General features: G+C 39.3%; 2 protein-coding genes across 5 annotated transcripts in view; both read left to right on the forward strand.

Annotated features, from left to right (window-relative positions):
- LOC111873355 (odorant receptor 85b) overlaps positions 1-10,781 on the forward strand; it is a 96,188-nt gene extending 85,407 nt beyond the window's left edge. Inside the window, exons 3-6 of one of the 2 annotated variants that reach the window (XM_023868007.2) lie at positions 6,657-6,756; positions 8,925-9,029; positions 9,247-9,402; positions 10,222-10,781. In XM_023868007.2, coding sequence (XP_023723775.1) covers positions 6,657-6,756; positions 8,925-9,029; positions 9,247-9,402; positions 10,222-10,278 — 418 coding nt within the window. In that variant the 3' untranslated portion in view covers positions 10,279-10,781. The remainder of the gene's footprint in view (positions 1-6,656; positions 6,757-8,924; positions 9,030-9,246; positions 9,403-10,221) is intronic. The other variant, XM_023868008.2, reaches the window with a different exon arrangement.
- Positions 10,782-11,223: 442 nt separating this feature from the next.
- Positions 11,224-18,039, forward strand: LOC111873350 (odorant receptor 85b). 3 transcript variants are annotated; one of them, XM_023867998.2, is made up of 6 exons: positions 11,224-13,349; positions 14,005-15,033; positions 15,737-15,836; positions 16,564-16,668; positions 16,882-17,037; positions 17,596-18,039. In XM_023867998.2, the coding sequence occupies exons 1-6, from the start codon at positions 13,249-13,251 to the stop codon at positions 17,650-17,652; spliced, it is 1,548 nt and encodes a 515-aa protein (XP_023723766.1). In that variant the 5' UTR covers positions 11,224-13,248; the 3' UTR covers positions 17,653-18,039. The 3 variants fall into 3 exon arrangements, with proteins under 3 accessions (XP_023723766.1, XP_023723768.1, XP_023723769.1); XM_023868000.2 differs by lacking the exon at positions 16,564-16,668; XM_023868001.2 differs by lacking the exon at positions 14,005-15,033.
- Positions 18,040-18,392: the final 353 nt, after the last annotated feature.

An 18,392-nucleotide genomic window follows, 5' to 3' on the forward strand; every position in this document is an offset into this window, starting at 1 on the left:
GGACATAGGCTCATCGTGGTATAAATATTATTTCCGTTTCGCACCCGGTAAGTTCCTGGTTTGACTCTCTTCTGACAATCTGTAATCGTCTCTGAGGTATATGTAATTTTTCTCAGTTCTTTAGACACAATCCGGAAGGAAGACAACAGTAACAGAATAGAGGAGGGAGATTAAAAGAACCAGGGACTTGAGGATGGAGGCGAAGGTCAAAGGATAATAAGATTATGAATTACCAAATAGAAGATGATTATGAAAAAATGATGATTATGGAGAAGAAGGTAAGATAAGATGACGAGATGATAATAAAATGATGATTATGAAGATGATGATAATGATTTTGAATATTATTAGTATTATTATTAAGAAGAAGAAGAAGAAGAAGAAAGGAAGGAAGATGAGGAAGTTCAAGGAGAAGATAAGAAAATAATTTGAGTCTGAGAGGGTTAAATATTCCAATAATTCTCACATGTATTATAATGTGGACGTGTTATAAATATTTATAAGATTCAGTATTAGTTCCTTGAATTCTCTTTGTATGTGCGTAAAGTTTTCATCGATAAAGAACCACAAAGTACGAGGCAATACGTAAAAGCCATTATTAGTATTAAATAAGTTACCTTTCGTGCCAGTGTTCCCTGACGTCATAATTATAATGATGTATACAAAGCAGAACGACTGGGTTGAAAACGGCAGTAATTATAGTGTACATGGGGCACGGGACTATACTCTGTTTGGAAGGTATTTGTAAAGAAAAAAAAAAGAGCACGTTAAAACTAACGGGAAATCGTTGAATGTAATATGTGTGGAGGCGACACCTCTGTGCAATGCAGAGTATTGTCTTCTATAAAGCGACGCCATCTAGTTTGGAGGAAATTAATCGACGTTTCAGAGGGTCGTAATTGCTCAGTCTTCAGGTTACTTGACCTACTATTGACCCTGATAATGCAGACAGTAACTTCTTCCGAAAAGTCAGTTAAGTTTTACCGGAATGAACGGCGTCACATGATAGAATTTAATATATTCCATATTCCCATCTCTATGAAACCCAACTCAATTTCTATGCAAATACAATTCTCAGAAGGTGGTACAGACCATGATCACCTGAGATATCCAACACAATTTCTATGCAAGTACAATTCCCAGAAGGTGATACATTTCGTGCTCACCTCCTGAGATATCCAACATAATTTCTGTGCAAATATAATTCTCAGAAGGTGGTATATTCCATGCTCACCTCCTGAGATATCCAACACAATTTCTATGCAAGTACAATTCTCAGAAGATGGTACATTCCATGCCCACCTCATGAGATATCCAACACAATTTCTGTGCATATACGAAAAAAAAAGAAACTTCGTCAAAAAATATAACCTCAAGGCGCTGTGAACCCACTGTAATAGATTATATAGAAATTTTGTGATATGTATATTTAAGTAAAAGTAAAAAGTAAACCTATCCTTGTAACAGGCCGTGAAGTCCCATAGGGTTGTGAGATGTTGAGGTCCCCACATTTTCTAGACATTCGGCCCACAGTTGGCGGTGAGATTGTCAGCCTTACGCGCCGCCCGCACTTTACTCCCAGGAATATTCTTGGTACTCATTTCTGTTAGGGGCTGAGTCGAACCGAGGGACACAGTACGGCTGGAAGGATTAGGTCAATTAAAAAAAATCCACTTTATCGGGATTCGATCCCACGACCTTCAGGCTTGTATATTTATATACTGAATTTATTACGGTTGAATAGTTACGTAGCGGAGCCATGAATGGGGGACTTTTAAAACCAGTAGTGGAAAGCATATCTAAGCTAATGGCCAATTTAGAATTTTGTAGCACGAAATAATGTACTTTACGAATTTCGATATATACCGTGCGTCGAAACAACAAAAATATAGCATAATTTCAAAGACGACTCTCGTAAGCCTTAAAAATGGAAACATTAATATAATCCCACAAAATTACGTAAACTATACGTTATGATACTGTTACAGATCTGTAGGTGTGTCCTCAATACCATAAATTAAAACGTGGGCCTATGGCTCTTGTCAGCAGGTGTTTCAGTACTCCAACGAAATGTCATACATATTTAATCGTAAGTTCGTTTCATATGCAGACTGCTACCTAAACCGCCCATTCTACTGAAGACGTTACAAAATTTTGTTGAGTCCTCTTACATAATAAGTAAGCACGAGATATAACTATCTTAAGGCATTTATTTGAACGAAACTCTACACCTACAGATAAGTATGAAGGAGACATACAATCACTTGGCTTAAGAATATTACGGTGAGATGACCTATTTTTCTGTTTATTGCAGTTGTATACAATTTTTCTTCTAGATTATATCGAAGAATCTGCAAAAGGAATCCATCAGAACAGAGTTAAATTGTCCAGGAACAGATATTAAAGATTGAAGAAAGAACAATTTTGGTAAATATATACGGAAAAACACTCCGAGCATTTCGGCTCAAGTGATTAATATCTCAGAAATGGTTGGTTCGAATATCGGTAGGGGAATCCTGACTAAGGATTTTAGTGAATTTCCCCTTTTCCTAAAGGTATTTAGTAGGATAGTATGCCAAATTAGGTTAGTACTGATTCATTTTAACGTACATTCCAATTTGTTATTCACTATTCAACACATCAGATCTCTTCTGTGGTCTAATGGTCAGAGTTCTCGGCTACAGATCCAGAGGACCCGGGTTCGATTCCCGGCGCTACACGATTCTCTGAGAAGTATTTGGTCTGGAACGGGGTCCACTCAGCCTCGTGAGGATAATTGAGGAGCTATTTCAAGGAAATAGTGGCTCCGGTCTAGAAAACTGGAATTAACGGCCGTGGAAATTCGTTGCCCTGACCACGCAACACCCTCTGTCCGCTAAAGTTGGCACTAACTTCGCCGACAAGCGGCAGTCACTCGGTCGGTAGAGTTTCTCTTGCGAACTAGAACCACGGAGTTTGTTTCCTTTTTTGTTTTAGTCAGTACGTCATTCAACGCTGAATAATGTGAGGTATAGAGAGCGGCTTTACAAATCCAAGAATAAAAATAATATACTCGACGTTTCGGGAGGTGACTGTTCACTTACTTGGTTATTTTCGTATTTCAATATGATATTAAAATCTGAGAATAACAGTTTTACTCTTTGTGCTACTGTATACTTCGGTTTTCCGAGTACAAATATTTACGAATATTTATGAGGATGAGAGAAGTTTGGGATAAGAAATTGTGACGAAAAACAAATAATATTTCGGCCACTATACAAATTTCTCTTAGCTCCTGTGGTTTCCGGAAGTAATATACATGAAGTTGCTAAGGATATTAATTCATTTTCTATTCTGTATATTCAACATACAAAATTGTTTTTCAGGACAGAAGCTAAAATTACAGCAGTGCTATAACCTTTATTGTAATTAAACGAAGTTTGCTCTCGCATTAACTTCTAAGGCTACGTATTAAGTTACTTAGAGTAATTTTTACGTAAGAGTGCAAATGCATTTTCAGCCTACTTGAATTGATGCGTAACGCTCTTTACCTTATCGTAATAAATGTTTGAGCATGGATATCATAATGCCATTTGTACATTATTTTGACGAATACCCCTGGAAGTTGTACATGACATAACTTTGCAGTCTAACTGTATCATTCTAATTCATTCCGACTGTTTCTGCTAATAAGAAGATTATAAACTGCAGAAATAAATCTGTCAATAAAATGACATTGATGCAACAACTACAGAAACCATTTTGTATTCAACATTCCTGAGACAATGTACAGTTATGGACATAATAATTATATAACGGAAGAATCGGTTGCGAAAATAATATCTTGCGGGATTTCACACATAAAACTAAGTAAAGCTATCCCTGTAACAGGCCGTGGAGGCCCATAGGGTTGTGAGATGTTGAGGTTCCCACATTTTCTAGACAATCGGATCACAGATGGCGGCAAGGTTGTCAGCCTTACGCGCCGTCCGCCCTTTACCCCCAAGAATATTCCTGGTCCTCATTTCTGTTAGAGGCTGAGTCGACCCTAGGACATAGTGCGGCTGGAAGGATTAAGTAAATTAAAAAAAAAATCAGTGACCTCATCGGGGTTTGAATCCGCGACCTTCCTGCTTGTAGCATAGTGCCTCAACCAACTACGCTACCGTTTGCCCCACATACATATATAATTCATACATATATACATGCATACAGGTCATGTGTTTCGCCCTTGTTTCATAATTGATCTTCATAATAGAAGCGAGCGGTGATCTCTTCTGTCATTTCGATCAGAATTTTGTCTAAATTTCTTATTTTCCACGAGTGCAATCGCCGAAAATAACAGTATCCTCCGTCGCTTGATGACACTAATAATATTTGATTAAATGTACAAATTTACTTAGGGAGGGATGCCGTCATGTGGGATGTGGAGCCATTTAGATCTTGTGTAAACTGGCGTTTCGGAGGAACGTATCGCTACCATCTTCAGGGTAGAAAAATTGGCGAGCAACGAACCAGCTCGAGCAGGTGGCTGCAGACTGAGTCACCAGTCGAGAAACACGCAGCTTATAGTGTGTTTTTCGACTGGTGACTCAGTCTGCAGTATCAGCTCAATCTGGTTCCTCGCTCACAGGATTTTTCTACCCTGAAGACAGAGGCAATACGTTAAGTATACTCGTATTATGCTCAAACATTATTGAAAGACCAGTCGTAGATGGGAGGAAAATATTATTATATTATATTATATTAAAAATTGTCTCAGAAATGTAGGTTGTGAGGATTGTAGGGTGGATTATTCTCCCTTAGGACGAAATCCAGTTGCGGACATTGAAAAAAATATTTACTAAAGTAGATACCCCTTCGCATGCGGCTATGATTACTGAAAGTTTCGTATAATTATATATTAATTAATTGCAAACAAATAATAAATAATTTTTATCAACAGGTTTTGTCCCAACTTCTCCAGAAAGGTGAAACGGATTACGATGAAACAGATTCGAACTTCGAAAAGAAAAGCGGCATTGAATAACACAAAAGAGATCTCTTTGAACAAAATACGGATCATGAATTTCCTCTTCTTGCTTAATATGTCTGGTCTTGTTCCACCAGACAATGCAGCGCCGTTCGTAAGATTGCTATACAAAGTATTTCAGACATTGATTTTTACATTATTTATTGTTTCGTTGTTAGGGCAGCTGATGGCAGTATATGTCAACTGGGGAGACATTCCACTAATTTCCATCATAGTAAGTCACATGAGTGGCATGATTCTAGCAAGCATTTCTTGCGCATATTTTCTTCACAGCAAAGATAAATTCATGAGCCTCATAGATTTATTGAGAACTCAGTTTGTTTCCCGAATGAAATCTAAGTACATCGAATTAATTCACACCGCCGAACGTCAAGTTAAAGTGTATCTAATAATTTTAGTTATTGTTACTGTGCAATGTGGTGCCATTTGGGTTGCAAAACCATTAATTAAAATTTGTAATTACGAAAGAAATAACGTTACCACAGAAGTACACGATTTTGAACGATTCATATTCGTTATATGGGCCCCTTTTGAGATTTACGATTCACCTCGGTTTGAATTAATCATGGTGTCGCAGATGTTTGCCTCAAGTTTTTCAGCATTGACGCTTTTTGCCGTTGATATATTATTTCTGTCTCTGATGAGTCATGCAGCTGCTCAATTCAAGGTTTTATATGCAATGCTGAATGACATGCATGAGAATGTCTCTGAAGTTGAGTTGAACAGAACAAAGCAAATGTCCCCTTTGCAAGATATTGCAGACTTCAATCTTATGAATGACCCCGTGACTTCAGCAGATGATATCACATGTCACGAATTGGGGAGTGGAAATTCTGGAAGCCGCAATTCTGAGATGGCGGTTCTAGAAAACTGTCACGTGAACAAAGATCCGTTCCAGCTGTACCTTGCTGAATGCATCAAACATCACCAAGCTATAATCGAGTAAGTTACCGTATTCCAGATCTCAAACGCACACACGCATAGCGTTATATTTCCAGTGTGTGTGCTCAAACGCAGCGTGTAGCAATTCCGCGTAGTACTGAAGAGCTTACGCTCACATACTGATTTTCTTAACTGAGACTTTCCCAGAGTTTCCTGCCTTTTCAAGAAAATTCGGTAAATTGTGTTCAGGCCACGATCGCTTCCTTAATCTTTTCAATAAATCAATCATTATTACGTCACTTGACGCCGAATAAGAGAGGATTTAAAATCACAAAAAATTATATTGAGGAAAGAATAAACACACGTGCACTGAGACTGGTTTTCGTCTTTATTCATCCCGTTTGTACGAGACTGGTATGGATACAGTGCAGTTTTATGACAAAGAAGCTGTAACAAAGATTTCGGCGTCTTCACAAGAAAGTTGATCTTCCTGAGGAAGGTAAAACCCATTCACATTCTCTCCTATCATTCAGGCATCATTATTAACTTTATACTCCTGCAGACGCCTCGATTTACGAAGATGTCCCTTCCCCTCACTTTTTCCGACAAAAATATTTTACGCGATTCTCATCTCCCCGTGCGTGCTGCAAAGCTTCCCATCTCATACTTCGAGTTTTCGTAAGTTTAATGAAGTTTCGATGAATATAGATCCACTTGCCCTCTCATGTGCTGCTACGAAACAAACGATTTTCATATATCGCAGGTTCGTCGATCATCTCAACAAGATCGTGAGTTTAGTCACGTTCCTGAAGGTACTCAACTTCCCACTGCTGCTGTGCATGACAGGATTCCAGATGATGCAGGTAATTTCATATTTCGTACATCACCTTGTGTGTATATATCTTTTTGTACCCAAGAAACAGAGCCCATAATTAAGATATAACTGAGCATAAATCTTGATATACAAAGTGTCTCGGGAGGAAAGCTCAATATTCTGGGAGGTCACAGTATCAGTCATTCAGAGCCAAAATCTGTATATGTACATGTGTCCTTTCGGAACGGTTTCCGAAATAGTTATTTCAGTGTACACTCCCAAAACTGTTGATAAGAAAGAGACATTACGTATTCTTTCTAATACCGGTATTTACTGTTAAAGTGATAAAGGTGGTGCAGTTTACCTAGTTTACATTTTCGAAAATTCCATTGTCAGCATCAGTGCACTTTGCAACTCGTGTGAGGACATGGCCTGTTGCTCGTCTGTACAGTGTACAGTGTACTGTGCAGTGAAACAGCTCTATCTCGGTGCAACTCGTGTGAGGACATGGCGTACTGCTCGTATGCGCAGTGTACAGTGCACTGCACAGTGAAATAGCTCTATCTCGGTGCAGCTCGTGTGAGGACATGACGTGTTGCTCGTCTGTACAGTGTACAGTGAACTGTACAGTGAAATAGCTCCATCTCGGAAACCGTTAGGAACAGGACACATGTACATGTACAGTTTTCTGCTTAGAATGACCGATACTATGACTTTCCTCCTGAGACATTTTGTATATTCTTAACATGAAGACGTCAATATTACTGTTCTCAACTTCCATATACCAGGGTTGGAACTTTAGTAGTGGCAACACTGCTGTAGAGCCACCATGCAACGGAACCAAATAACGTCACATATACCACACGTTTATGACATTCCCACCTTACCTCAGAGCAAATGGACTCAACCTTCCCACATCACGCACATGCGCAGTGAAGAGAAGAACAGAGCCTCGTGTTAGCTGGCGGTCTAATGTAGTGTTGTCACGATGTTTTCGCAACAGGAACAACGGAGTTGGATAAAGATTGAATGTGCCAGAGGCTGTACAGCACGACAGTGTCATCAAGGTCTTCAAGAGGCTTGCGGGGAATCTGCATTGCCTGACAGAACAGTGGCAAAGTTGGTGAAAGTCTTCAACGAGAGAAGCCAAAATGTGGCAGACATGCGTCGGCCAGGTCGTCCTAGTGTCTGCTTTTTCCGCCTTACTGGAGGGCGATCGACGCCATACGATTCGTGAGCTGGCACGAGAGACAGGATTAGCGCATATGACTGTGCTTCCATTCTGAAGGAACACTTGGGCATGAGAAAAATTACATCACTATGGGTTCCACTTGATTTGACGGAAATGCAGAAATGGCTACGATACGACGCTACTCGTAACCACTCGGAGCGCTGTAAGCACGAAGGAGAAGCTTTCTTATGCCGTGTCATTACGCTGGATGAGACATGGGCCAAATCGCACGAGTCACAAATGAAACTCCAACCGAACGAATGGCGTCATTACGGGTCACCACGAAAATCAAAAGTTCGTCAGAACCCCAGCAATATTAAAGTTATGGTGATTCTCGTGTACGACTGTGATGGTGTTGTCCTAACGCATACCATTCTCCATGAAGTCGTCTGGGGGACTGCAGATACGTGCAGTCTCTCGAGAAAACGTCGAAGCGGGTGAGCAATATGTTTTAAGGGGTACTACCATTGTAACTACTGAATCGTTCAGCGTCTATTGCGGAGCCCCTCCCGTACATTGTGAAGTAGGGAACGTCTCACTATTTCTCGAGAATCGAACCCCGGTTCTCAGATTTCGAAGCGTTCAGACTACTCACCGAATAATCTATCTGGGGTTACAGGGTTTATATCGGCAGAAGCATTTAAATTTTTCCTCTGTGGTCCTGTGGTCAGAGTTCCTGGCTACAGATCCATAGGTCCCGTATTCGATTCCCGACGCTACCAGATTTTATGAGAAGTAATGGCTCTGGAACGTGGTCCACTCAGCCTCGTGAGGATAATTGAGGATCTGTTTCAAGGAAATAGCTGCTCCGGTCTAGAAGGCCGTGGGGATCCGTTGCGCTGACCACGCGACACCCTCTATCCGCTAAATTTGGCACTAATTTCGCCGACAAGCGGCGGTCGCTCGGTCGGTATAGTTAGCTTGCAGGCTACAGGCCACGCAGTTTGTTTTTTGTTTTAGCTTGTGATATTCTCTCTCCGTTTCAGAATTACGGGGACCAGAACCAGTTCCTCAAGTTCGCATCTCTGTTCATTGGATCCATATTTTTAATTGCGGGATATTGCTGGTTTGGTCAGCAAGTAATTGACGAGGTTAGTTCCATCAGCTGTGTCTGTGTGCCGTACACAAAGCCTAGAGCTTCCTATTCTCTTCTTGTGGCGTCGTCATTCTGCGGTAGTTTTGTAACATTTATTATATTTCGGCCTCAATTTAATTAAATGAGATGCAGAACCATATGTTGTAAACTGTAAGACATTTCATTCTAAATAAGTATATAAGAATATAAATGAATATTGCAACTGTTTTCAGAGTGAGAAGGTGCAGCTGGCGTTCTATAGCACTGAATGGTACAGCCAGACAGCGGGATACAAAAGTCTGCTGCCTCTGGCCATCATGAGGGCCTCAAGACCGGTGACCGTGAAGGCTGGAGTTTTCTTTGACATGTCTTTCCTAACTCTGGCTTCGGTAGGTGGCCTTGTTTGCAGGGAACTTTGCTGAGTTGAATGAAACATGTGGGAGTATTTAGTACTCATTTAAGGTATATCTTCTTAAGCATATCTTCATTTCTTAAAATTAATTATTAATATTTTTCAATATTGGGAATGCTAATAATTTCGCATGTGACTAGGGATATTTCGGCCAAATTATTACTCCCAGTCATGTGACTTTTAAAGAGGAAGTTTATTCAGCGTAATATGTAAACAGTATACGTATGTATAATTATACAGAAACGGTGTGTATCGGCATGTTGGCTACATAACCGAGCACGGGGAAGCTTGTGTTTAAGCTGAGGCCTTGTATATGGCTCAGCGCCCACTGATTGCAGTGTAAGGAAGTTAATTTATCACTTTTTAAAATTTTAACCTTTATATATCTATATTAGGTTAGTATGAGCACCAGGTCACCGCCCCGCTTTCAGGCAGAGCTCTGTAAGAAAGTGACTTGAAGCCTCCAGCGCAGAACGTAAAAGTTAAAATAATCAGTTCGAAATGAATAATACGCGTACTTGACATTGTGAAGGTTGTTTGAGGGGGTGGGGGCTGACTGGGCCACAGGCTGCACAATCGGGGAGTCGTGGTTCGATTAGGGGCTCTAGCAGATGATATTCTCTCCTCTGCAGAGTCAATATCTTCTCTGGGCCTGGCCAAGCCTAGCCGATGGATGCCCAGGGGGTTCCCCGTAGCTAAAGAGGGCGAGATTGTCTCGTATTATCAGAACTTCAGATATATTCTCCGTGTAATCTTATATTGTGAATGTAATGTATACGTTCCTAATCTGTTTCAGTTGGTGAATGCTTCTTATAGATTCATGACAATGCTTATTCAACTGAACGACTCCTAAAACCGAGGAGAAGAAGCTGAAGAATGCTTGAGTAGAAACAATAAGCTGACAGTAGCATTTCCAGTATGTCACTATGGGCAGTAATACATTGAAGTAGCAGTTAACGTATTCATACAGAGAAATTTGCAGTGCTGTTTCAGAGAGTATTCTTGGTGTTCGTGTTGCATGCTTATGTTAATATCACTACTATTCACACAAATCACTTCTGTCAGTTTCAGAACACAGTTCCACCTGGACAGAGCGTGTACAATTAATTGTATTCCCGCACTCCCGTGTATGTCTTTGGATTCTCACAGACTTACAATTGAAGTAGACTTATGGCTGTATTGACAGACAAATTTGTAATTGTAAAATAAATACAGAAATTAAGAACATCTGACTATAATACGTTTCTGGATTTAAATAGTTTACATAAGGTGGTTTCAGTAGCTTGTAAAATGTTTTATGTCATGTCAAGTGATTCATTTTAGAATGGAAATTATATAAATATTCTTAATGTGATATTAACGCATTTTATATTTAAATGACGCACGACGTGACTTCTGGTTTCACGACTTGCAGTATAAATCCAATAAATGACGTAAATTTTGGTCGTTAAGTTAACAAGACGTAGGAGGAAAAGGACGAAGCCGAAGAAAATATGAAGTAACCTGTGTCTGTATAGGTTAAATGGTTCAGTAACATTTGCAGTTTCTTTGCAATGTGAACTTGTTGTGGACAGTTACAGGATTCAGTTCTATGCCCTGGAATTATCTTCCTTTATGATTACATTTTATTGATATAGATTTATTAAGAATGACGTAATTACTATAATACATTATTAAAACGGAATAAAATATATTCAGTGTTAGCATTGTTTATCGTCATAATTATAATAATTTCTAGAAAATAGAATGCCTTAGTTGACAGTTTCACTAATTATATTGTATGTGTGGCACGGGACTATAGACTGTTTAATGAATAATTGTAGTGTAACATAACACAGATTTAACGAAATATTTCGATCTTAAATTCTATTGGTAAATCTAATTTATTGCCCTTGAAGCATTCGTTTTCCTAAAATTTAATTGCAGCATCCTGTTACACTGCCAGTTCCGGTTCCCTGCCTCCTATGTGCAACGTCGGTTAATACTCTGATGATGACATGTTAAGAGGCCGAAACGTGTAGTGATAATAAAGAGAAAGCGACAAAGGATATTAACCAACGTTGCACATAGACGACTAGGAAGCGAAACACAAGTCAGGACCTATTTTCTATTAATAGGGATCCATCTTCATCATTAATATCTAAGGTCAATAAATCTGGTTTAATTCGCCTTAATGACAGTGATACATATTTTGCCACTTCCCTGTTTTTTTTTGTTGTTACTTCCTTGATCACTTAATAACTAGACTATATAGCATCTAATGGTAAGATGACAGATGAATCATGAATTGCAAAGCATTTGGAAGGAGGCGATGATGCCTATATTGGAATTTACCTGAAGTTCCTCTCTGATACTACTATGTAGATGTGTTAGTGCTTGATATACGTAAGTATATATCGTGTACACACGGTCAGCATGTCGTCTTGTTACTCCCAACGTCATCAAAATGCCTTTCTTTCAGTATTTCCTTTATTTTCGTCCTCACAGCAGTGCCGTGTGAGCAAGCGCCGTGTCGTGATGCAAGACACCAAAACTTACCCAGACATTAACAGACGCCACTCAGAAGGCGACTGTCTTAGATCAACAACAACACAGCTGTGATACGCCGATATGCCAAGGTCATCACACCATACTGAGATTTCTCTCCACTGTTGCCGTGGCAAGCACAACGGTGGCGAGTTCGCGAGCTTTGTTGTCATACCTCGTTGTAATGCCTGAATTGTAATTTTATATATTTAAGAACAGTTTGACATGAGAGTATAAATATATTTTTAGATTATCTATATATGTATTGAAAATATATGAGCGTGCCAGAATAAGTAACTACGAGTGTATCTTAGCATGTAATTTAGCTTTATAATTCCGTTCGTCAATTGTCGCTGTTTAGTTTACTGTGTATACTTTGCACATCCCATTTGAACCCCGCCGTCACTACTGATACAAGAAATTTGAAAAGCAAAAGCAAGTCTACCAATGAAATGGCAAATATAATCTGGGAGTCAAACCAGTTACCCAAATTTTGTATTTATATTCTTCGGAAAACGGACATTGCTAGACATATTTCTATACAAAACTTTACTTTGCTGAATATTTTCATGTAGCATGTGACACCGACACACACATTTACTGTACATGGCATATATACTCTGCCTCGTGACGATAATTGAGGAGCTATTTCAAAGAAATAGCAGCTCTGGTTGTGGGGACCGGTTGCGCTGACCACCTGACACCCTCTACCTACTAAAGTTATCACTAACTTCGGCGACAAGCGGCAGTCGCTCGGTCGGTATGCCTTCAAATTCGAAAGACCAGATTTCTCACGCGCACATAAATTTCCAAAGAGCAATGAATTTCGTGACAGACGTTTCAGAGATAACAGTTGTGAGAGGCCCATTTTAATTGCACTTAATTTTGGAACTAGCTCATTCAATGTTTCCAACACCGCCCTATGACGTACACATATTCCAGCACCGAATATGAATGAATTCATTCCAGCCGTTCGGCGCATGCGCGGTGCATATCCACAAAAACATACAGGCACTTCGAATGGCAGACGCGTTCCAGAAACGCCCCTTTCTTTTATTCAGGGCTTCCGGAAACATGTAAATCCGTCAATATTTCGGGATCGATCTTCTTTTTTACCATATACAGTACTTCCTCATGTATGCTACGTACATGACAAAGTGAAAAAGAAATTGTCTTAGAACTCAGTAATTATGCGCGCTCCTTCATGTCTGAAACATTTATTCACACTTCTGTCTTTTGACGTCAAAAAGTTTCAGAGATGCGGTTACGTAAGAAGCGAATATGATTCTCCCAGCGAATGCAAGACACTCCTTTGAAGGGAGAAGAGGAGACAAGTTGTGTGACTCCACTGCCCGCCTACAGAAATATCGCATTCACAGAGAGACGGAGAGCACTAAGGTAACATACTGACATTCGTATCTGCGTGTATTGCGTGTCATGGGTATATTCGCTGTTAGTGTTTCTTGGTCAGTTTGCATCACTTAACATGAGATCAAATTAAGGAATTCTTGCTCAGAATCCGTGACGTAAAGATTATAATATTTAGACCTACAATTTGTGATCTTTATGGGTGGGAAACGTGGAATATTACCTAAAGAGGAAAACACAGAATAGTGATACCTGGGGACAGGACCCTGAGAAATATATTTGGCCATGATGTGTAATAGAAAGTAAGAGAAAGTAGGACAACCTGGTTCTTTGTGTGTACAGATTAATTAACTTTTTTTACTTTTATTATATGTTATTACCCTGAGGAAACATGAAAAACCGAACATATGTGATGTCTGCACTAATGAGAGAGAGAAACACTCACACAATTCTGGTCGGAGAGAATATTTGCAAGATGTAGACGTATATGAGGGAGTAATATCAAAATGTATCTTATGGAATATTTTCTGGAATTTCTCCTAGAGAATAGGAACCACTTTTGATATTTGGAAACAATTTTTTTATATATCTTACTCGTTAAAATCTATTCATATTTAGACAAATTGTAGTATATTCTAAAATTACACATAATTGTCAACCAACAATTAAATACTTCTGTTAACAGGCGTTGCTCCAGATTTTGCAGAGGGATGATCACACCGAAGAAAAAACACAGTGAAACCCCTGAAGGAAGACCAAAATTAAATAATGATGGAGAATTTTCTGTAAACAAAGTACAGATCATGACTTCGAATTTCCTACTTCATATATTTGGCATTCTTCCGCCCAACAATGCAACGCCGTTCATAAGATTTTTGTACAAAATATTTCAGACATTGATTTTTACATTATTAATATTTTCGATGTTAGGGCAGCTGATGGCAGTATATGTCAACTGGGGAGACATTCCACTAATTTCCATCATAGTAAGTCACATGAGTGGCATGATTCTAGCAAGCATTTCTTGCGCATATTTTCTTCACAGCAAAGATAAATTCATGAGCCTCATAGATTTATTGAGAACTCAGTTTGTTTCCCGAATGAAATCTAAGTACATCGAATTAATTCACACCGCCGAACGTCAAGTTAAAGGATTTCTAATACTTTCAGTTATCATTTCTGCGGAATGTGCTGCCATTTGGGTTGCAAAACCAATAATTAAAATTTATAATTACGAAAGAAATAACGCTACCACAGAAGCACACGATTTTGAACGATTCATATTCGTTATATGGGCCCCTTTTGAAATTTACGATTCACCTCAGTTTGAATTAATCATGGTGTCGCAGATGTTTGCTTCAACTTTTTCAGGATTGATGCTTTTTGCCGTTGATATATTATTTCTGTCTCTGATGAGTCATGCAGCTGCTCAGTTCAAGGTTTTATGTGCAATGCTGAATGACATGCATGAGAATGTCTCTGAAGTTGAGTTGAACAGAACAAAGCAAATGTTCCCGTTGCAAGATATTGCAGACTTCAATCTTATGAATGACCCCGTGACTTCAGCAGATGATATCACATGTTACGAATTGGGGAGTGGAAATTCTGGAAGCCGCAATTCTGAGATGGCGGTTCTAGAAAACTGTCACGTGAACAAAGATCCGTTCCAGCTGTACCTTGCTGAATGCATCAAACATCACCAAGCTATAATCGAGTAAGTTACCGTATTCCAGATCTCAAACGCACACACGCATAGCGTTATATTTCCAGTGTGTGTGCTCAAACGCAGCGTGTAGCAATTCCGCGTAGTACTGAAGAGCTTACGCTCACAGACTGATTTTCTTAACTGAGACTTTCCCAGAGTTTCCTGCCTTTTCAAGAAAAATCGGTAAATTGTGTTCAGGCCACGATCGCTTCCTTAATCTTTTCAATAAATCAATCATTATTACGTCACTTGACGACGAATAAGAGAGGATTTAAAATCACAAAAAATTATATTGAGGAAAGAATAAACACACGTGCACTGAGACTGGTTTTCGTCTTTATTCATCCCGTTTGTACGAGACTGGTATGGATACAGTGCATTTTTATGACAAAGAAGCTGTAACAAAGATTTCGGCGTCTTCACAAGAAAGTTGATCTTCCTGAGGAAGGTAAAACCCATTCACATTCTCTCCTATCATTCAGGCATCATTATTAACTTTATACTCCTGCAGACGCCTCGATTTACGAAGATGTCCCTTCCCCTCACTTTTTCCGACAAAAATATTTTACGCGATTCTCATCTCCCCGTGCGTGCTGCAAAGCTTCCCATCTCATACTTCGAGTTTTCGTAAGTTTAATGAAGTTTCGATGAATATAGATCCACTTGCCGTCTCATGTGCTGCTACGAAACAAACGATTTTCATATATCGCAGGTTCGTCGATCATCTCAACAAGATCGTGAGTTTAGTTACGTTCCTGAAGGTACTCAACTTCCCACTGCTGCTGTGCATGACAGGATTCCAGATGATGCAGGTAATTTCATATTTCGTACATCACAAAATGGTTCCACTTGTATGTAGATACCATAATTTAGATGGAACTGAGTACAGATGTTACACAGAGTGTCTCAGGAGGAAATGTTAATATATTTGGATGTTACAGTATCAGTCCCTCTGGGACATTCTATTTCTGCTTAATATGAAGACGTCAATATTACTGTTCTCAACTGCCATATATTTCGGAAGGAGTTAACTTCTACCGGATCCTGTCAACAGCATTTCTCTTAATTTAGGAATGAATTACAGAATCTGTCCTGTAATTCCTTTCTTTATAATGAACCTTCATTATTCTCCGGGAATCCCAGCAAAAGTGTAACCAAAATAGAATTTGTATGAAAGGAAATTTTTCCCTGCTCCTAGCTAAGCATCACTTCGTGAAGGCGTATGGAGGATTGAAGATACATGCAGTCATTCTCCCTTGAGGCTACGTTGAATCGAGTGAGCAGCTTCACCCTCCGAGCAATATGTTTTAAGGGGAACTACCCTTGTTCCTGCTGGATATGTGAGCGTCTATTCAGGAGCCCCTTGTGACCACTGTGAAGTAGAGAACGTCTCGCTATTTCTCGAGAACTGAACCCCATTTCTTAGATTTAGAAGCATTTGGACTAGTCACCGACTAATTTGTCTGGGGTTACAGGGCTTATATCATCATCAGCAACTAGACTTTGCTTATCTTGTGATATTCTCTCTCTCTGTTTCAGAATTACGGGGACCAGAACCAGTTCCTCAAGTTCGCATCTCTGTTCATTGCATCCATAGTTTTAATAACGACATATTGCTGGTTTGGTCAGCAAGTAATTGACGAGGTTAGTTCAGCTGTGTTCATCTGCCCTACACAACGCCTAGAGCTTCCTGTTCTCTTCTTGTGGCGTCGTCATTCTGCAGGAGTTTTGTAGCGTTTATTATATTTCAGCCTCAATTTAATTAAATGAGGTGCAGAACTATATGTTGTAAACTGTAAGACATTTCATTCTAAATAAGTATATAAGAATATAAATGAATATTGTAACTGTTTTCAGAGTGAGAAGGTGCAGCTGGCGTTCTATAGCACTGAATGGTACAGCCAGACAGCGGGATACAAAAGTCTGCTGCCTCTGGCCATCATGAGGGCCTCAAGACCGGTGACCGTGAAGGCTGGAGTTTTCTTTGACATGTCTTTCCTAACTCTGGCTTCGGTAGGTGGCCTTGTTTGCAGGGAACTTTGCTGAGTTGAATGAAACATGTGGGAGTATTTAGTACTCATTTAAGGTATATCTTCTTAAGCATATCTTCATTTCTTAAAATTAATTATTAATATTTTTCAATGTTGAGAATGCTAATAATGTCACATGTGACTAGGGATATTTCGGCCAAATTATTACTCCCAGTCATGTGACTTTTAAAGAGGAAGTTTATTCAACGTGATATGTATACAGTATGTACGTACTGTCGCATGTTTCGGATGTAACGCGACAAGGAGGTTCCCGCGGGTCTCGTATTTAGCGAATCTGTTTATTGGTCAATCTCGTATACGCTAGCAAGTACAATTATTCACAATTTCAGTATCACAATTACTACTCTGGACCTAGCCAAAGAATACCCAGGGGTTTCGCCGTAGCTAAAGCGGCCGGGAATGTCTGTCCTCACTTAAATTTAGTCTTCATGGTCTAACGTCGTATTGTCAGAACTTCAGATATATTCTCCATGTAATCTTGTATCGTGAATGTAATGTATACGTTCCTAATCTCTTTCAGTTGGTGAATGCTTCTTATAGATTCATGACAATGCTTATTCAACTGAACGACTCCTAAAACGGAGGAGAAGAAGCTGAAGAATGCTTGAGTAGAAACAACAAGCTGACAGTAGCATTTCCAGTATGTCACTATGGGCAGTAATACATTGAAGTAACAGTTAACGTGTTCATACAGAGAAATCTGCAGTGCTGTTTCAGAGAGTATTTTTGCTGTTCGTGTTGCAAGCTTATATTGAAAGACACTAGGATCTACTATCCACACAAATCACTTCTGTCAGTTTCAGAACACAATCCCTGCTGGACAGAGTGTGTAGAATTAATTGTACTCCCGCACTCCCGTGTATGTCTTTGGATTCTCACAGACTTACAATTGAAGTAGACTTATGGCTGTATTGACAGACAAATTTGTAATTGTAAAATAAATACAGAAATTAAGAACATCTGACTATAGTCCGTTTTTGGATTTTAATAGTTTATATAAGCTGGTTTCAGTGGCTTGTAAAATATTTCATGTCATGTCCAGTGATTCATTTTAGAATGGAAATTATATCAATATTCTTAATGTGATATTAACGCATTTTATGTTTAAATGACGCACGATGTGACTTCTGGTTTCACGACTTGCAGTATAAATCCAATAAATGTCGTAAATTTTGGTCGTTAAGCGAACAAGACGTAGGAGGAAAAGGACGAAGCCGAAGAAAATCTGAAGTAACCTGTGTCTGTATAGGTTAAATGGTTCAGTAACATTTACAGTTTCTTTACAATGTGAACCTGTTGTGGACAGTTACAGGATTC

Source organism: Cryptotermes secundus, unplaced genomic scaffold (assembly GCF_002891405.2).
Source record: "Cryptotermes secundus unplaced genomic scaffold, Csec_1.0 scaffold2171, whole genome shotgun sequence".
Lineage (NCBI taxonomy): Eukaryota > Metazoa > Arthropoda > Insecta > Blattodea > Kalotermitidae > Cryptotermes > Cryptotermes secundus.